The sequence below is a fragment of the Leucoraja erinacea genome, chromosome 10 (genome assembly GCF_028641065.1).
Source record: "Leucoraja erinacea ecotype New England chromosome 10, Leri_hhj_1, whole genome shotgun sequence".
Classification (NCBI taxonomy): Eukaryota; Metazoa; Chordata; class Chondrichthyes; order Rajiformes; family Rajidae; genus Leucoraja; species Leucoraja erinaceus.
The window spans coordinates 34,701,771-34,723,264 of NC_073386.1; the positions used below are offsets into that span (position 1 = coordinate 34,701,771).

Here is a 21,494-nt window from a genome sequence, read left to right on the forward strand (position 1 = left end):
AACATAAATCATATTTATTACCCATATTTCATAACTGCAGTTACACTCAATAGCCTGTTCATTTTATACATTCTTCATACAGTGGTAATTGGAAAAACATATTTTTCTGCTGCTAGAGACATCTGGCAACTTTACTTTGATTTTATTGCCGAGGACACATGTATCAGAAATTAAGAGCACAAGCACTACACCAGAATATAAAAGCACATGCCGTGAATTGTTTTTTTCATAGAAAGTTTATATAAACTTATAAAAAGCATTATAGGTTTCATATATTATTTAAAGAGAGTGATAACACACAATTTTGTTCTCCCACTACTGAAAATATTGAGCCAGGTAATGCTTGAACCACTTCACAACCCAGGCTTACCTCCCCAACTCCTATGCTATTTCTGCAGCGTCACTTACCTTTTGCAGCTCTGTTGTGGCAAACAGCATTCATGTTTTGATGCAACAGGCATCCCAGAAAGCAGAGTGGGCTTTGAGTGGTGACCTCAGGCAATGGATCCTGAGGCCTTGCACTCAAAGCACACTGATTGCCTCTCGACTAGTCACTGTTCTCAAAAATGTCAGAACTATTTTTAACTGTCTCAAAAAGTCGAAAAACATTTAAACTATTTGAAATTGTGAAAAACATTTCTAAAAAATTAAAACATAAAATACAAAAAAATAAACTTATCACCTTATTTAAGAAAAATGACAAGCACCTTCAAATAAATATGGGCTTGCTACTGAAACTAGACATTCCTTGTGTAACGCTAAGGGACCTGAAATGGTGTAGATCATATGCCCTAGCAAATAACCTCCGGTTTATCTCTGACTTCTGCACTGCAATGCTCAGGTATTTAAGTAGTAAATGAGCTGACTCAAATAGGATGTAGCCAGTAGTTATAATGAACATAACCTAGCCCAATATATATTTGAGAAGAGGGAGAATATCATTCCAACCAATAAAAATTCCTGACTAGAGGTAAAAATGAACAGTAGTTAGTTTTCAAGTTCCCAGTTGGACACATTAACAAGGTAACCAAAACAATGCTTTAAGGTATTTTACTGCTTTCAAACAATGTGAAATGAGTGACAGTTGAATGTCTAGTACGTCAATGCAGGCAACAGCTAGGTGGAGAAACTGGAGCTACCGCCATGCAAGTACGTCAATGCAGGCAACAGCCAGGTGGAGAAATGAGGTGCCAGACAGCAACAGAATTCTTTGTCAGACTGAGGTGACGTGTTCCATATTTTGGACATATACTATGACCTCACTTCAGGTTATTTAACACTTCCATTTGTAAACCAAGTGGTCTCATCATTCCTGGCCTGTACAGATTCTGTCCTATTTGAACTTGATCCGTGATTGAAGTCAAAGCTAAATGTATCTGTATGTTCCATTGATGAAATACCCGTTTCATGCACTGGATGCATGCTGCTTTTTCTTTAATCTGGATAGGGGGCGCCACCCGCACGGTACTGACTGCTGCTTAGCAGATAAGAACATGTTTTCTAAGAGGGCATTATTTGTGAGGTGGCTTTGCTAAGTTATAGTGAATTGGATGTTGATTAAATCCATGACACATTTTTTAACTGAGAGGTCATCAGAATTACAGTGAATAGCAGGCAGGGTAATGCAGCCCAGTTATAATAGTCACACAGTTTGAGAGGTCTTGAAGGTTCCAAATTTTGAGTGTTTTAATTAGATGAGGCATACCATGAGATACCAGGATGATGCTCATGGGCAAAATGTTTTTGGAAAACTTGATTTTTTCCCCCAGCATCATTTTCTTCAGATGGGATGCCAGGTCCAGAACAGTGTACCGATGGGGAACAAAGACAAACTGCTGGAGTAACTCAGCAGCTCAGGCATGCTGCTTGACCCACTGAGTTATTCCAGCGCTGTATGTCATTTTCTGTAAATCAGCAAATAAGAGCATGTCTTATGAGGGGGCTTTATTTATGAGGGGGCTTTGCTATGAGGGGGCTTTGTGAATTGGATGTTGATTAAATCCACGGTTCCTTTTGACTGCAGCACATTTATGGGTGTCAGTTGCTCAAATATTTTTTAACTTGCTTCCTCTAGCAATGGCAACATAAATAACACCTCTGGGAATCAGTGGGAGGCTTGCTCACATGACAGATAGTTGTTGAGTAGATGATCTCAAGTTAAATTTATTTGCCGCTGAATGCCCTGAGAGTCTTGGCATACCAAATCATTCGGTGGGTGGCTTTCATGCCAGATAGCATCAAATACTGATGATAAATTCATGACGGTAGCTCCAGTTTTTAATCTGCTTCTGAAACCCCGTCCCAACTTCGTAATAAGCATAAACTGTCAGTGAGAGCACCGCCTTCCCTCTCCAAAACCAAACTGTTCATTTGGAATGGAGAAATTCAGCGGGTCAGGCAGCATCTGTGGCAGGCACGTGTCGTGAGTAATTACTCAGGGTAGGCAGTCAGTCGGCTATAAAAAAAATAACTTAAACCGCGCATGCGCAGAATGTTCTCCCCATAAAAATTAAAAATAAAGACAGTAACAATTCAATTTGCCCAAGGCTTCCAAGTCTCCTTTATTCTGAATTACTGAATGGGTGCGGGGTGAAGGGTGACAGCAGGTAGAGAGATGGTGGGAAAAACGGGAGCACACCGGGACAAGATGAATCAGTTGTCATCTTATTGAATGACAACACTTGTTCAAGGGACCAATTGGGGGGAGAGTTCCTTTCACAGCGTGTGGAGAGTCTGTGCCAGGGGTAAAGTTGAGGGGAGGGCAGGAGTGTTGAGAAGGAGGTGGTCATGGATCATGCCAGTAACTTACTCACTCACCGCTGCTGCGGAGCTCCGGACGCGGAGCCACCGCATTGTGGCCAGGGAGGGAAGCAGCTAGGGTAGCTGCGAGCAGCCGCCAGGACCCGACAGCAGAACTGGCTGCCAGTTTTGCGCCTTCTGCCGGCCTGCTCACCTCTGGCAGTGCTCTCCGTCCGAATACCTCTCGCCTGCCGCTCGCCGACTTCGCTCATGTCAGCCGCTTCCCGCAAATCCTTAAATTCCCACAGCCGAGTAACCTCAATCTCGTTGTTGGAATTTAAAGATTTGCTGGAAGCGGCTGACATGAGTGAGGCCAGCAAGCGGCAGGAGAGAGGTTTTTAGACGGAGAGCTGCCAAAGGTGAGCGGCAGCCAGCAGAAGGCGCAGAGGTGGTGGCTGGTTCCGCTGTCCGGCCCAGCGGCCGCTCTCAGCCACCCGAGCTATTTCTCCCCCCACCCCGGCCTCCATGCGGTGGCTCCGTGCAAGGAGCATCGTATGTGGGTTACTGGCATGATCCCGATTCCCTCCTTCACAACGCTCCTGCCCTCCCCGCAACTTTACCCCAGGCCAGACTCCCCAAACGCTGTAAAAGGAATTCCCCCCCACCCTGGGAAATACGGTATTTAAAAACATATAGCACCAAGAAATGTACTTGTCACATTATCGGTACACGAACTCCATTCTTCTCTCTTTGTTTCTTAAACTCAAGAGTTGAGGTGATGATGCTACTATTTTACCTATTGTTGACTCATCTTTTTAATTATTAGCCAGCCTGTTCAGAACAGCTTAGTGGAGGCTAAAATGGAAATCAGCCATACATGCACAAAGTCAAAAAATAAAGTTTTGGGGGACTTGTGAAATGAGGCTTCAGTTAACAACATTTGTAAATCATTGTTATTATGGATAATATTACCTTTTTCCAATCTTCTGAGGGCACATAGTCTTCATCTTCTTCAGATTCCTCTTCTTCATTGCCTAAGGATATTGACATGCCAGTATTATTCTTCGTAATATTATGGAAAGAGCTTTGCTTGTTTAAAATAAGAACTTTGAAACTAATTCAATTTGTACATAAGCTTTTTTCAAAATATCAATGTTATTATAAATAAAAATTACCCTTTTGCTCTTTTGTAGGTCTCTTGGTCATAAAATCTGAAAATATACATTCATGATTTTGCAATTTTGAATTCTTATAGATCAGCAATGCACAGATTATAGAAACAGGTCTTGCTGCCCAACTTGCCCATACCAACCACGATGCCCCACCTACGCTAGTCCCACTTGCTCACATTTGGCCCATATCCATGTACATATCCGAATAGCTTTTAAATGTTGTATAGTACCTGCTTCAACTATCTCCTCTGGCAGCTCATTCCATATACCATTCCAACAGTGTAAAAATAGTGCCCCCCCCCCCCCCCCCCCCCAGGTTTCTAACCTTTCCACTTTCATCTTAAATCGATGCTCTCCGATTCTTGCCTCCCCTCCTCTGGGTAAAGCACAGTGCTTTCATTGATACACCCCATTCCATACATATTATAACAGTTCCAATTAGTTCATCAAACCTCCAAAGACAAGGCACAAGGCGCAGATGCTAATTTACAAAAAAGGACACAAAATGCTAAAAATAAAAAGTCAGCAACTTCGCTGGAGAATGCTTTGAGTCAGGACCCTTCTTCACACTGATTGTGGGGTGGAGGAGAGATCTGGAAACATTAGGGGCAGGACAAAGCCATGACAAAGGCTGGAGATGAAAAGACAAAAGGTGCGAGAGACCAGAATACAAGGATAGAAGAGTTGCGAATAGTGCAACCAGAGGAAGGAATCCAGGGGTAAGGGGAGAAATGGGGGGCACAGGGAAGAGTGAGGGGAAAAAGGGGAGGAGGGTGTTTGTGGTTAATTACCTAAAACTGGAGAATTCACTGATCATATCAGGACAGAAAGGTCAGTATGGTGATGGGAAGATTTAAAATGGTTATCAAACAGGAAATCAGCCAGGCTTTGGTGGACCGAGAGTGCAAGTGTTTGATCAAATAATCAGCTAGTTTATGCTTGGTCTCGCCAATGTAAAGGAGGGCATATAGGGAACAGCACATGGAGTAGGTGAAGTTAGAGGAGGTGCACATAAAACGCTGTCTCACCTGGAAAGACTGCTGGAAAGTCCCTGGATGGATGTGAGAGAGGAGGTACAAGGAAAGGTGTTACACCCCCCTATGGTCGCAAGGCAAAGTACCTGGAGAGGGGGTGGTTGGGTGGGAAGGGATGTGAACTACAATCAGTCTGAAAAGGGTTCCAACCTGAAACACAACCTATCCAGGTTTGAACTAGATACTGCTCGAATTGCTGAGTTACTCCAGCACTTTGTGTCTTTTCTCTAAAGAGGAATTATTGATAATTTTAGAACACATTAAAGTGGATAAATCCCCAGGACCTGACCTTCGGAACTTGTGGGAAACTAGAGAAAAAAAATTACAGAGGCCCTTGCAGAGATATTTAGATTTTAGATATTCAGCATGAAAAAAGGTCCTTCAGTGCACAGAGTACGCACTGCACTTGTTCTATCCTACACACTAGGGACAATTTACAGAAGCCAATTAATCTACAAACCTGCATGCCTTTGGGATGTAGGAGGAAACCGGATCACCCAGAGGAAACCCACGTGGTCACAGGGAGAACGTGCAAATTCCATATAGGAAGCACCCTTAGTCAGGATTGAACCCGGGTTCCTGGTGCTGTAAGGCAGCAATTCTACTGCTGCGCCACTGTGCAATTTGCATCATGATTCACAGGTGATGTCCCGAAGACTGGAAGGTGGTTATTGGTGTACCTTTATTTTAATAAAGCTGCAACGACAACCGAGGTAACTACAGACCTAGTCTGAAATTAATGGAGGTAATTACTGATGGGGATACTGATGGACAAGATCTAACAGCATACGGAATGGCATGTATGATTAGGGATGGCCAGCATGGCTGTGCGTGGGAAATTGTGTCTCATGAATCCGTTTTTTTTGTTGAAAAAGTCAGTGAAGATCAGAGGACTGGCCCTTGTCATATAGACACTAGCAAGATCTTTAACAAGGTACAGCATGGTAAGCTAGTTTTGTAAGTTAGATCACATGGAATCCCAGATGAACAAACTAATTGGATTCAAAACTGTATTGCAGTAAGGAGTCAAAGAGTAGCTGCGGAGGGTTGATTTTCTGATTGGAGTCCCGTGACCAGTGTGTGCTGGGTCCACAAGTTGTTTATTATCTACATTAATGATTTGGAATGACAATGTAGCTAGCATTGTTAGTAAATTTGCAGACGACACCAAAAGGAAGCAATTTCAGGGGCAACTTTTTCACTCAAAGGAAGAAAAAGCAGTGGATAAATTTAACTTTCAAGAAACATTTGGACAGATATATAGAAAGGGCTTAAAGGGATATGGGGCAATTACAGGCAACTTGGTTGACATGGACGAAATAGGCCAAAGGGCCTGGTACATGCAGTACAGCTCTAACTGTGTAACAATCATCATTTTGATATAAACTGGTTTAAAATATTCTAAAATGCTGAAACTGAATTTCAATTTAGTTTTTACTGCTTCTGAGGTTAGACTGTGAAAATTAATGGAGCAAGAGAAAATTAGTGTTATTTTGGTCTTATATTTTATACACATTTTCTAAATTTAAACAACCTAGTAATGGTAGGTTCAGTCTGAAGAAGGGTCTCGACCCGAAACACCGCCCATTCCTTCTCTCCAGAAATGCTTCCTGTCCTACTGTGGACAGCATTGTGTCCATCTGATTTAGAACCTCACTTCATGAAGCTGCCTTTGCCTCGCATCCTTGATTATTTGCATTGTGACCTTTACGCTCCTCAGTTGCGACAGCTCATTTTTAGACAATAACAGAGATTGAAGCCATTGAGATCTATAATAATGGCGATGAATGGTAACCATAGCTTCATTATTTACATGCACAAAATAAATTATACCTATGTCTAAGTATTTACATCTGCGTGGGCGGATCATCTCCTGCACATCGTGTGAGGTTATCAATGGTACAAGGTCATCATTTGAAGACTGAGTTTCATCTTCGTGTCCACACGAATTCTTTGGTACTTCTTGCTATGAAATTCATTAAAAAATATGTAAAACAAAGCTCAATGAATTCACAACATTTAGTAGAAAAAGATCAAGAACAAAAGTATGATTTTTTGAGTCAAAATATGAAGGCTACTCTAAAGGACTGCGTAACTATATGCAAATGTTAGAAAAGGGGAAAGATTACTTATGCAGCATACAAATGAAAACGCCTCATGGAACTGCAGAACGTAGTACAATCTGCCCCTACACCCATCTTCATACAATCCGCAAACCTGACCCCAAAGCCTTCAGTTCCCTCATCCAATTCATTGATATACAACGTGAAAAGTAGCGGTTCCAGCAACGATCCCTTAACACCACTAGTCACTTGCAGCCAACCAGAAAAAGCCCTCTTTATTTCCGCCCCTTGCTTTCGCTCATTCAGCAAATCTTCTATCCATGCTAAAAATAGACACTAAGTGCTGGAGTAATTCAGCGGGTCAAGCAGCATCTCTGGCAGAAAAGGATCAACGATATTTCGGGTCCCAACCTGAAATGTCACCCATCCATTTCCTCCAGAGATCCTGCCTGACCCACCTGAGTTACACCAGCACTTTGTTTCTATCTTTGGTATCAACCAGCATCTGTAGTTCTTTGTTTCGACTTCTATCCATGCTAGTATCTTCCCTCTTATACGATGGACTCTCATCTTCTGTAGCAGCCTCATGCTCAGCACCTTATCAATAACCTTTTGAAAATCCAGGTAAACAACATCCACTAACTCACCTTTGTCTATCTTACTATTTACTTCCTCAAAGAATTCCAAAAGATTTGTCAGGCAAGATCTCCCCTTCACAATAACCATGTTGACTTTGGTCTATTTTAACATGTGCTGCAAAGTCCAGGTACACCATCGTTTTTCTGGCATACTCGGTTCCAGAGTCTTACTGGATTATTCATTTTGCTGGACCAACAGAGGTTAAGGCCTCCGAGGAGCTGAGACACCGGCTTTAAGTGTACTTTTGTAATTTTATCCGGATTAAAGGTGGTGCCAGACCACTAGTTCAGGGCTCGAAATTAGCGGTTACCCGGGTGCCATTGACTACCCGAAGTGCCGTCGGGCAACCTAAACGGCGAGTCATTTTGCCCGGCTTGGCACGCAGATACTGGTTTATACCGATAGACACAAAAAACTGGAGTAACTCCACGGGTCAGGCAATATCTCTGGAGAAAAGGAACGTGATGTTTCATGTCGGAGGCGGCTGTATTGCGGGGCAAAGATACTAGGTGCATGGTGACGAAGGGTCGGAGCAAATGGGCACCGAACAGCAGCAGCGGCGGCCGCGACAGCGGCTCCACCGCCTCCTCCTCCCGCACCCCGCCCAGCGGAAGGAGGCCTCCCTCTCCCTCCCTCCTCTCGGCCTCGGCGTGCGAGAGGGGTTGTTTTGAAAGCGCCGTTGGCGGATATGCAGGCAGCGGCCACTATCGCCCTGATAACCGCCGCTGCTTGCAAATCCGCCAACAGCGCTTTCAAACAACCCCTCTCGCACGCCGAGGCCGGGAAGTGGGAGGGAGAGGGAGAGGGAGGGGGAGAGGGAGGTCTCATACCGCCGTTTGAAGCAGCTGTACCAAAGATCCTATAGCTATAGGATCTTTGAGCTGCACCCCTCGGCCCCGCACCTTCCTGTCGGCTGGCGGAGGAGGGGAGGCCGTGGCGAGGAGATCCCAACCGACACCTCCTTTGGCGGTGGCACTACTTTGGCGTTGGACAGGGACGGCCAAGGCAGCGGGGCGATGTTGTCCGAGGAGCGCTGACCACTCTCTCTCTCCCTCTCCCTCCCTCTCGTACGCCCCCTTATCCTGGGACCCCTCCTCTCCATCCCGCACTGATCCCCATTCCCTCTATTCATTCCTAACTGGCATCCCCTGTGCTCCCCTCCCCATCTACCCACCCCCCCCAATCTATTCATCACCCTACCCACCTTGCATTGATTCTCCTGCCACCCCCCCCCCCCCCCCCCCCCCCCCCCCCATCCTACACTGGTCCCTGTACTGACCCCTCTTCCCATCCATCCTGTACTTCTTCGCCCATTCATACTGCACTGATCCTCCCATTCATCCCATACTGACCCACCCTCCATTTACTCGGCACCAATCCCTCCCCATTTATCCTGTAGTGATCTCCCCATTCATCCTGTACTGATCCCCTCATTCATCCTGTACTGATCCCCTCATGCACCCCGTACTGATCCCTCATTCATCCTATACTGATCAACTCATTCATCCTGTAGTGATCCCCCATTCATCCTGCACATATCCTCCGTTCCACTGTCCTGACCCCCCCCCCCCATTCATCCTGTACTGAGCCCCCCCATCCATCCTGTACTGATCTCCCCATTCAAGAAGAATGGGGGGGGGGGGGGGGGGGGACAGTATGAAGAAGGGTATAGACCCGAAACGTTGCCTATTTCCTTTGCTCCATAGATGCTGCCTCACCCGCTGAATTTCTCCAGCATTTTTGTCTACCCCCATTCATCCTGTACTGATCCCCACCATTCCTGTACTGATCCCCCCCCCCCATCCATCCCGTACTGATCCCACCTTTCAACACCACTGACATCCCCCGTGCTCTCCCCTCACAATTTTACATACTCCAACCAACATGTACTAATTCACCTGCCTCAATCCATCCATTCTGCACCGATTGCCTTCTCAACCCTCCGCCATCTATCCACCCCGCACCGATTCACACACACCCTGACCCTATTGTGCTTCATGGTCTTCAGAGCGAACATTGACTATGTTTGATAACGGAATGCAATCAAATGCGTTTTAATTCCCAATGTTATTATTTGTTTTGACACCTTTAAACATATTACCAAAAGAACATTTGCTGCAGTTATGTGCTTTGGCCATCTCTTGTCAGTTAGTGTAATGTTTAACCTGTCAGATGGGTATAGTCGGTTTTAACAGCTATTATCATAAAAAGCTTTAGAAATTTCCTTGCAACCTGTATATTTTTTTGTGGATAAATTATGTGGGAAGCGAGAGTGCTTTGTGCCATTAGCAATAACGACCCATACTATGGCCGTGTCATGGTAATTTTCGGTCCTTCACAGAAAACATGCTTGTATCAATCTGTAGTGTGCATGGTTAAGCATATATGTTACCATGGTCCAGGATTTATTGACACAGTCTGATCATATGCTGAATAATCCAACCACATTTTTGTTTGGAAGTGGAAAGAACTAATAGAAATTGCATAACGACTCTGCCCTTGTCCCGAGTAGGGGGATGGGGAGAGAGACCGGAGAACCCGTCCACTGATACGCTCCTCCGCGTAGCGGAATTAGTCGTTACCCTCAATAACTTTTCATATGACCTCCCATTTCTTCCAGACACAAGGCGTAGCTATGGGCACGCGCATGGGCCCCAGTTATGCCTGCCTCTTTGTAGGGTACATCGAACAAGGTTCGAGACATACCAGGGCCCCATCCCCGACCTCTACCTCTGCTACATCGACGATTGCATTGGTGCCACCTCCTGCACCCACACACAGCTCACTAACTTCATCAACTTCGCCACTAACTTCCATCCAGCACTCAAATACGCCTGGACCATTTCCGACACTTCCCTACCATTTCTTGACCTCACTATCTCCATCGCAGGTGATAGGCTTTTGACCAACATCCACTATAAACCCATTGACTCCCATGGCTATCTAGACTACACTTCTTCCCACCCTGCTTCCTGTAAGGACTCCATCCCCTACTCCCAATTCCTCCATCTACGCCGCATCTGCTCCCAGGATGAGGTGTTCCACACCAGGGCATCGGAAATGTCCTCATTCTTCAGGAACGGGGGTTCCCCTCCCCTACCATAAATGAGGCTCTCACCAGGGTCTCTTCAATGCCCTGCAACATTGCTCTCCCTCTCCCCATCCCCCTACTCGGAACAAAGGCCCTAGAGTCCTCACCTTCCATCACACTAGCCGTCACATACAACAAATAGTCCTCAGTCATTTTCGTCAATTCTTCCCTTCCCACCTTCCCACCCCCTCCCCGGGCACTTTCCCTTGCAACCGCAAGAGATGCTACACTGGTCGCTTTACCTCCCCCCTCGACTCCATTCAAGGACCCAAGCAGTCGTTCCAGGTGCGACAGAGGTTCACCTGTATCTCCTCCAACCTCATCTATTGCATCTGCTGCTCTAAATGTCAGCTGATCTACATCGGTGAGACCAAGCGTAGGCTTGGCGATCATTCCGCCGAACACCTCCGCTCGGTCCGCATTAACCAACCTGATCTCCCTGTGGCTCAGCACTTCAACTCACCCTCCCATTCCGAATCCAACCTTTCTGTCCTGGGCCACGTCCATTGACAGAGTGAGCATCACCGGAAACTGGAGGCGCAGCACCTCATATTCCGCTTGGGCAGTCTGCATCCCAGTGGCCTGAACATTGACCTCCAATTTCCAGTTGCCCTTGATGTCTCCTATCCCTTCTCAGCTCTCCCTCTTCCCTTCCTTTTTCTTCCCGCCCCCCACCCGGCATCAGTCTTAGGAAGGATTTTGGCCCAAAACTTTGCCTATTTCCTTCGCTCCATAGCTGCCGCCGCACCCGCTGAGTTTCTCCAGCATTTTTGTCTACCCTAGATGTATAATGATTACATCTGGGTTAGAGGCTCCGACTCCAGACAAATGCTCATTGTGACCCAAATAAAAAGGTTTCAGGTTCAAGTCCCTCCTGAAAGACCCAAATCCAAGATTTTAAACTGGCATTAAAAAGCAATGGTTGCATTCAAACAATTCATGGATTCAAACTTAATTTAATATGGATGCCAAGGGACTGCTTATGCTCCTATGAATGGAAGCAGCTGGTTAACTATAATTGGTGAACAAAAATCTCTATATAATGATCACAGCTTCCGGAGCAGCACAAAAATACATGAAAGAGCCAGGAAATTAATGATAAGGACAGTTTGACTGAACAAGGTGTATTGCAATGACTGTAAAAAAACAAATACATCAGAAAATAAAATGTTGAATCAAAGAACAAGCAAAATCTAAGAAAAAATAATTGTGTTTGAGCATTGTTCGCAGTTTAGTTGAACATAGTACAAAAAATTCCGTCTCACATGACACATGACTAAAATCCCACTCCATCAAACCATAAGTTCTTCAAAACAAAACCTTATGTATAGATTGCTCAGATGAAGCTCTTATCCACCAACTGTTATACCACCAACATTTTAACTAACCTGGTTTATATTTATCTCAGGTAGATCCTCTGTCTCTGGAACCTCACTGCTTCCACTATTTTCTTCATTATCTCCTTCATCCCCATCATCATCTTCCTCCACTTCATCATCATCATCCTCCTCATCATCATCACCAGGAAATGGCACAGTCTTCCCATAACCATACAAATTTAATAAATCTTGGATTGGCATTTCACCTTCCTGAAGATAAAAGAAAATGAAGAGATTAAAAAATAAATGAAATGAAAAATCAAAATACGAAAATGAAAATATGAAAATGAAAATCTGAAATTAAAATGTTCTGAAATAAAAATCATCTCAATGTTCTGGAAATATTTAGCAGGCCAGTCTCTGTGGAAAGCAAAACACATGCCTTGAGTCAATGATCCAACTAAAGGAAGTGACTTTACAAGATTTCAACACAAAAAAGCAACCTGAGACTTTCATCCACATTATTTTTAAAGAAAATCAGCATTAATTAAAGCTAAATTTTTAATGACATTTACTTTTCATCAAGAAGGCTCAGCAGCGGCTGCACTTCCTGAGGGTCCTCAGGAAGCATAACCTGGACTCTAAAACACATGTCCATGAGAGCCTGCAATACTGCATTACAGCATGGTATGGCAAGGCAACAGGGACTTCAGAGGGTAACCAACAGCGCATTTCTGCCCTCTCCCCTCCCTGATGGACATCTACACCTCCCGCTGCCTTAGCAGGGCAAATAAGATCATCAAAGACAGCTCCCATCTGCGTTTGGACACCTGCACCCTCTGGAAGGCGCTATAGGTTTCCAGGACAAACAGAAGGAATAGTTGCTTTCCGAGAATTATAACTACTATAAATTCAAATTCACACATGCACTGACTACACTGCCCAACACGGACTTCCATCTGTATATATGTATATATGTATGTAGCGCCGCAGAATTTGTGCAGAATTTTTTGTTTTTTCTGTTTCTTGTTTTTTGTGCTAAATTGTATGTATGCACTGAGTACGAGCAGCTTTCAGTTTCACTGTACATGTATAGTGACAATAAATGGCATATCTATATCTATATCTATCTTTTACTTTGAGAAATTAAAGCACAAAATGACTTAAACTGTAGTTAATGTCAAGATAAACAACCAGACAGCATGGAAGTCATACAGAGTATTACAAAAATTCTCAGTACTGCTGGATGAGGAAAAGGTTTTTTTGGTTGATAGTGAAAAATTACTATGGCAGCAAAAGGTAATCAGTGGAATACTTAACTAGGCCAAAACATAAAATGGAATTCCATCTACAGAGGTACGAGGTGCCACCTTTGTATAGAAGAAACAAGGCAAAGGAATATGCAATAAATAGTGCAGAGAAACACGGATCATATGTCAGAACTTAAATTTTTTTAACACTATGTTCATCATTGGCTTTGCTTCTGGTCAAAGCCCATAAGGATATTCAGTGTTGATCATTTAAGTCTTCAATTAAGTTCAGTACGAAACATCAGTACAAACTGATCATCACCATCATTTTGCCTGTTATGAATCCTCAATATAACATAGTAAAATAACCCAATTGCAGATTTTCCACTGATAATCTATTGCTACCCAGTCATCATTCCATATGGCAAAAGTAACCTTGCATTGTTAACTAACTACTCTGGACAATTCTCAATCATAAATGATCATCCATAACTATAGCAACAAAAAAGTTCAGTTTTGCTCTCCACTATAGGAGGCAAGTATAATATTAATGGATTTCAAAGGTTCACACAACATTTATACAACAGAAAAGTGCAGCACAGGAACAGGCGTTTCAGCCCACGATATCCCTCATCTTCTGGATCAGTCTGCCGTGGGAGACTTACTCAACTTCCTGCCTAACTAAACTCCATGTAGAAAACATCCACCGCCATACCCCCTTCAATCATCTTCATCGTCACCTCAAAAAACTCAATCAAGTTTGGAAGACATGATCTACCAGTTACAAAGCCATGAGGTTGGTCCCTCATTAGCCCACCTTCCTATGGGAAGAAATCCTATCCCACAGAATCCTCTCCAATAGCTTCCCTACCACTGACATGAGGCTCACTGGCCTGTAACTTCCTGGATTCTCTCCACTTCCCTTCGTAAACAAAGAAACACCATCGACTCCAGTCCTCCAGGACTTTGGCCTGTAGCTAGAGAAGAAAGAAGTATTTTCGCAAATCTCCACTTAATAAGTTGGGACAGATCGCATCAGGCTCAGGGAATTCATCCACCTTAATTCTCTTTAAGAACCCCAACACCACCTCCTCCTTAATTTGAAAATGTCTTTGCATGCTAGTACTCTCCATACTGATCTCACTGTCCTCCATGTTCCTCTCCTTGGTGAATGTAGATGCAAAACATTCATTTAGTACCTTGCACACATCGTCTGACCAAGCACAAATTTCCTCCTTTATCCTTGAGCAGTCGTACCTGGTCTCTCACCATGCGGGACTTTATCAAATACCCTCCCCATCTGTATCAATCTATTAACGTACCAATTCTGCAATCAATTGTAAACCCCCATTATAACATACCACAGGGAGAAAATAGTATTCGCTATTGTAGATTGTCTGCTATAAGCAAGTAAGGGATTTACTCCAACCACCTAGCGGCCACTCTGTGATACAATGAATTGCCTTCAAATGCAAAGTTCTTTTTAGTAGCTACATGTAATTTTGTTACTGCAAGCTAAAATACTAAAGGCAGTCTGTTACATTAAAGAGTTAAGTGTGGATGGAAGCAATCGGTAGTCAGTCAATTTCAATGTCATGTCAATTTCCATAGTGTCAGCAGTGTAACTAGCAGTCTGTGTTCTTAAGGAGAAAGCTCAGCACTCAGCTAGCTGGTTGCTCAGAACTTTAACTCCCCCTCCCAGCCCCAATCTGACCTTTCTGTCCAGGGCCTCTTCCATTATCAGAGTGAGGCCCAGCACTAATTGGAGGAACAGCACCTCATACAGTGCCCTCCATAATGTTTGGGACAGAGACCCATCGTTTATTTAATTTGCTTCTGTACTCCGCCATTTGAGATTTGTAATAGAAAAAAAAACACATGCAGTTAAAGTGCACATTGTCAGATTTTAATAAAGGCCATTTTTTATACATTTTGGTTTCACCAAGTAGAAATTACAGCTGTGTTTATACATAGTCCCCCCATTTCAGGGCACCACAATGTTTGGGACACATGGCTTCACAGGCGTTTGTAATTGCTCCGGTGTGTTTAATTGCCTCCTTAATGGCAATTAAGAGAGCTCTCAGCACCTCATCTTTCCATGACCTTTGGAAACTTTTATTGCTGTTTATCAACACGAGAACCAAAGTTCTGCCAATAAAAGTCAAATAAGCCATTATGAGACTTATGAGAACCAAGAATAAAACTGTTAGCCAAACCTAAGGCTTACCAAAATCAACTATTTGGAACACCAAGGAAGACTTCCACAGCTGATGACAGAAGAATTCTCTCTATAATTAAGGAAAATCCCCAAACACCTGTCTGACAGACCACAAACACTCTTCAGGTGTGATTTTGTCAATGACCACTGTATGCAGAAGACTTCATGAACAGAAATACAGACGCTACACTACAAGATGCAAACCACTGGTTATCTGCAAAAATCGGATGGCCAGGTTAGTTTGCCAAGAAGTACTTAAAAGAGCAACCACAGTTCTGGAAAAAGGTCTAGTGGACAGATGAGACGAAGATTAACATATTCGACTGATGGCAAGAGCAAAGTATGGAGGAGAGAAGGAACTGCCCAATATCCAAAGCATATCACCGTATCTGTGAAACATGGTGTTATGGCCTGGGCATGTATGGCTGCTGAAGGTACTGGCTCAATCCTGAAATGGGGGGACAATATATCAGGGTTGTGGAGTCGATACCCAAAACACGCGACTCCGACTCCTTGATTTCTTGTGTATCCGACTCCGACTAGTAACAGGCCACATCTCTGGAGAGAAGGAATAAGATAGATGGAGCCAAGTGGGGGAAGGGGAGGGCAAAGTTGGAGACAATGAATGGAGGGCATTGAGTGGGGACGCAAAAGCGGAAAACTGAGAATCTGATAAAGATGGTAATAAATGGGAACTATTAAGGGAGAGGTGACGGGTACATGGTGCCATATGAGGGAGGGGACACAGTGAGTAAGAATGAGGGATAGCCATTTAGGACAGATGAGGAAAACATTTTTCACTGAGAGAGTTGTGAATCTGTGGAATTCTCTACTACAGAAGGCATTGCAGGCCAATTTGCTGGATGTAGAGAGTTAGATATAGCTCTTAGGGCTAATGGAATTAAGGGATATGGGGAGAAAGCGGGAATGGGGTTCTGATTTTGGATGATCAGCTATGATCAGCTGGCGCGAAGTGCCGAATGCCTACTCCTGCACCTATTTCCTATGTTTCTATGAGTGAAGATTGTCGGTAGATGATGGATTAAAACTAAAGTTGGAGAGATAAGAAACGTAGTCATCCGGGTGAGGGGGAGTTTAATGGGAAAGGGGACAAAAATGAGAGGACCAAGAGGAGAACAAGTGGTGATGTTTACCTGAAATTTCAGGCTCAATATTTGTACTATTGGGTTGTAGACGACCTAATCTACTATGTTAGTCAGAGCCATGTAGCACAGGAATAGGCCCTTCTGTCCAACTCATCCACACTGATCAAGGTGTTCCATATCCCCCCCCAAAACCTTTCATATCCATGTACCTTTTGAAATGTCCCTGAAATGTTGCTATTGGGCTTGCCTCATTTACCTCGACAGGCTAAAACGTTCCTCTCTCACCTTAAACCTATGCCCTCTCCATCTCAATTTCCTCCACCAGGTATTGTTCTTTCAGTTTGTGTTGGGCTTTACTTTGGTGGTGAAAAAGGCTAAAGACGGACAAGTCAGTGTGGAAATGGGAAGTTGAAATAGCATTTAGCCAGGATCTCAGGATTGCTATTGTGGACAGAGCTCAGATGCTCTGCAAACTAGTCGCCTCTTCTGCATTTGGAATAGTTGAGGAGGCTACATCAACAGCACTGGATGCAGTATTCAAGGGTGAAGGAGATGCATGTGGATGTTCACCTAACCTGGAAGAACAGCTTAGGTCCCTGAAAGGTGATGAGGGAAGATGTTTAGGAACAAGTGTTGCTCTCCAGCAGAGAAAGTGCCAACAGGATGATGAGCAGTTCAAGCAGTTATGGAGAGTAGTCACTGCAGAAGGGTGGGGATAAGGGCTGGTTGTGTGATCGTGTTATAGTTGGCAGAAGAGATAAAGGATATGCTGAATGTGGAAGTTAGTGGGATGAAAGGCAAGGACAAGGGAAACTATGATTATATTTTTTACAAAGGACACGTGGCTATTGCAGTGAGTCTAAGAAAGAAAGTGGTCAATGAGCAGTAGAAAACATGGGTGGGGGGATGCTGTCTGATCTGCCTCATTATTTTAGCACTGCATGTGGTTTTTTTTCAAAAACATTCTGGTAAAACCCTTCTCTGAAATCTCTCCATCTTGCCTATATTGGACAATTGGACAGAATACCCCAAATGTAACAGAACCAAAACGTTTTGCACAGCTGCAACACAATTTGCCAACTTGTATACTCAATGCCCTGACCGATGTTGGCAAGCATGCCATATTCCTTTACCTCATTATCTACTTGCGTTGCTATTTTCAGTGAGCTATGGACAAACACCCAAAGATCCCTTTGTACATCACCGTCCCAAGAGCCCAGCCATTTAGTATATTCCTTGGATTTGATCCCCCAAAATACAATATCCCAAACTCTGATTAAACACCCTCTGCCATTTCTCCAACATATCTGTACTGATCTATATTCTGCTTTGTTCTTTGACTGCCCCTCAATCCAAAATTCACAAATTTCATTTCATGTCGGTATTGCAGCAGAACAAAGGGGACTACATGTGAGAGCAGCTGGCCAAAGTTGACTGGGAAGGGACACTAGCAGTGATGGCAGAGGAACAGCAATGGCAGGAATTTCTGGGAATAATTCAGAAGATGTAGGATCTTTTCATTCCAAACAGGAAGAAAAATTCTACGGGGAGAAAGAGGCGACTGTGGCTGACAAGAAATGCCAAGGACAGTATAAAACTAAAAGAGAAGACATATAACATTGCAAATATTAGTGGGAAGCCAAAGGATTGGGAAGCTTCAAGGTGCAAAGGGACTTGGGAGTGCTGGTGCAGGATTCCCAAAAAGTTAATCTGCAAGTCCAATCGATAGTAAAGAAAGCAAACACAATACTGGCATTTATTTCGAAAGGGCTTGTATCAAAACAGGGATGTAATGCTGAAGCTCTATAAGGCGCTTGTCAGGCCGCAGTTGGAATATTGTGAGCAGTTTTGGGCACCATATCTGAGGAAGCGTGTGCTGGCTTGTGCTGGCTCTGGAGAGGGTCCAGAGGAAGTTTACACGAATGATCCCAGGAATGAATGAGTGTTTGACGGCACTGGCCCTATACTCTCTGGGGGGTTAGAAGAATGGGGGGGGGGGGGGGATTGAATGGCGGAGTAGACTTGATGGGCCGAATGGCCTAATACTGCTCCTATCACTTATGATCTTATGAACTAATGAGACCATCTATATTTTCATGCAAATCATACACTTGCAAACACAAGTCAAACCTACTGTAATAAAAATATCTTTGTCATTGCATCCTCTTCATGACAGTCAGTATTGGATCCAATTCCCAAGTCACTATGGGTCTCATTTGAATTAATCTTCTGGACCAGCCTAAACAGGTCTTATCTCCATTTTTATTCCTGGGGTTTGTCCTTTCTGTCATCATGTTAATTCTAAATTATGTTCTGCCAAGCCACCTTCCTTCAGACCATACAAATGTTCAGCATGATTCTTTTCCGTTTAAACCAATTATTTATTTATACTGCCACTCTGTATTTCACTTGGTATGCATAAAGCTTACTTACAACACTCTCATTTGGCACATTAAACATCAACACACCACGTCAAGTGTGCTCTTTAATCATCCATAACTGACTCTGCTTTAAAGTGGTGCAGTGTCAGAGACACAGGTTCAATTCTACCGTCGAATGTGGTGTGGAGTTTGCACGTTCCACATGTGAATGTGTGGGGTTTCTCTGGCTGCACGCGTTTTCTCTCTCATCCAAAAGATGTGTGGGTTTATAGGATAATTGGCTTCTAAATTTTAGCATGGAGAATGGACACATGGGATAAATGAATAGTGTGATTGAGTAATCAATGATTGGCATAGACTCAGTGGCACGATGGGCCAATTTTCATGTTGTATCTCTAAACTAATCCAAATTTATCTTAGATGAAATTAACAGCAATTTGGACAATTACTAATAGCTTCCACAAAAAAAGTTTAAAATGACTGGCCTGTTGTGGTTTGGTGCACTGGACAAAATTCTGTACAGACTTCTTAGAAACAACTATCACCACAGAGGTCAAGCACGGTAGCAATTGCTCCACTCCTCGAGATGGAACAAAAGCAGGCAAACAGAATAGAGGTCCAGTACAAAAGTGAAGAAACTGGAGCAGCCCCAGAGGCTGCATAGTGCTCGGCAGAGCTTAGTCAAAAACCTAATTTCACAGAACATAAAATAGTACAGCAAAGGAAATAGCTCTTCAGCCCTCAATGTCTATGTCAAACATGATGTCAAGTTAAACAAATTTCTGCCTGCATGCGATCCATATCCCTCCATCCCCTGCCTATCCATGTGTGTATCAGTAAGTCTCAAATACCACCAAATGCCAGCCACCACTGACAGTGCAAACTAGCACCCCCTAAAAATTAATTGCCCTACTTGGCTCCTTCAAACTTTCCTGGTTTCATCTTACGCTCACATATTTGACACGTACCCTAGTAAAAAAGTTTACATGTCTACCTTATCTACGCCTCTCAATGTTATATACTTTGAGATCTCCCTTCAACCTCCGACGCTCCAGAGAAAACAATCAAAATTTGCCCAACCTCTCCTGATAGCTATTATCTTCCGTTCCAGGTAACAATCTGGTAAACCTCTTCTGCATCCTATCCAAAGCCTCACATCCTTCCTGTAGTGGGTGATCAGAACTGCAAACAATACTTCAAATGTGGAGTAATTGAAGTCCTATAAATCTGCAGCATGACTTCCCCATTCAAACTCAATGCCCTGACCAATGAAAGCAATTATGCCTTACGCCTCCTATACTAATCTACCTGCATTTCCACTTTCAAGAACCAAAGGACTTGGACCACAAGATCCCTCCATACATCAGCGATCTTGTTATTAACTGTCATTCCCCTTACATTCCATCTCCCTACATTCAACACCTCACACTTGCTCAGATTATATTCTGCATTTCTCCACAATTTCTGTAGCTGATCCATGTCCCACTGTACACTTTGATGGCCTTCCCAACTTGACAAACTCATCAATTTTGGTGCCATCTGCAAACTTACTAACTAAGCATTTACATTAATGTCCAAGTCCTTTGTATATTACAGAGGTATCAGCGCCGATACCTGTGGAACTCCATTGGTCTCAGAAAGCCTGCCTGAACATTGTTCTTCAACCACAACCTTTTATCTTCTATCAATGTCAGCTATAATTCCTTACAACCATGTCAGCGTGAATTTTATGCATCTTAATCTTCTGGATCAATCTACCATGGGAAACCTTAACAAATGCCTTAATAAAATTCATGTAGACAACATCCACTACCGTACTCGCATTGATCAACTTCATCACTTAGTTTAGTTTATTGTCATGTGTAGCAAGGTGCAGTGGAAAGCTTTTGTTGCGTGCTAACCAGTTAGCAGAAAAACAACACATGATTACAAATTGTAATTCTCTGAAATTTATGTTGAGGTCGGATTCGGGACTTTTTTACCGACTCCAGCAGCACCAAAATTGCTCCAACTCCGACTTGACAGCCTTGCTATGTACAAACACTGCTGTAATCTCTACATGGTGAAACCAAAATGCATAAAAATGGCCTTTATTAAAATCTGACAATGTGTACTTTAACCACATGTGATTTTTTCCTATTACAAATCTCAAATTGTGGAGTACAGAGGTAAATAAATCAATGATGGGTCTTTGTCCCAAACATTATGGAGGGCACTGTGTTTCGATTGGGTAGCTTACACTCCAGCGGTATGAACATTAACTTCTCTAACTTCAAATAGCCCTTGCTTTCCCTCTCTTTCCATTCCCTCCCCTTCCAAGTTCTCCCACTAGTCTTACTGACTACATTCTATCTCTGTCCCACCCACTCCCCTGACATCAGTCTGAAGGAGGGTCTCGCCCCGACACTGCCTGTCCCACTGAGTTACGCCAGCATTTTGTGTCTACCTTTCTTAGAGACAATCCACTATAACCCAAATCCAT

General features: G+C 43.5%; 1 protein-coding gene across 11 annotated transcripts in view; it reads right to left on the reverse strand.

The window, feature by feature from the left end:
- LOC129701023 (mesoderm induction early response protein 1-like) overlaps window positions 1–21,494 on the reverse strand; it is a 52,582-nt gene that overhangs the window by 28,078 nt on the left and 3,010 nt on the right. For 8 of the 11 annotated variants that reach the window (XM_055641936.1, XM_055641943.1, XM_055641942.1 and 5 more), the window contains 4 exons: window positions 12,127–12,327; window positions 6,779–6,911; window positions 3,915–3,950; window positions 3,712–3,773 (listed from right to left, as the gene is read on the reverse strand). In XM_055641936.1, coding sequence (XP_055497911.1) covers window positions 3,712–3,773; window positions 3,915–3,950; window positions 6,779–6,911; window positions 12,127–12,327 — 432 coding nt within the window. The remainder of the gene's footprint in view (window positions 1–3,711; window positions 3,774–3,914; window positions 3,951–6,778; window positions 6,912–12,126; window positions 12,328–21,494) is intronic. The other 3 variants (XM_055641933.1, XM_055641937.1, XM_055641935.1) reach the window with 3 other exon arrangements.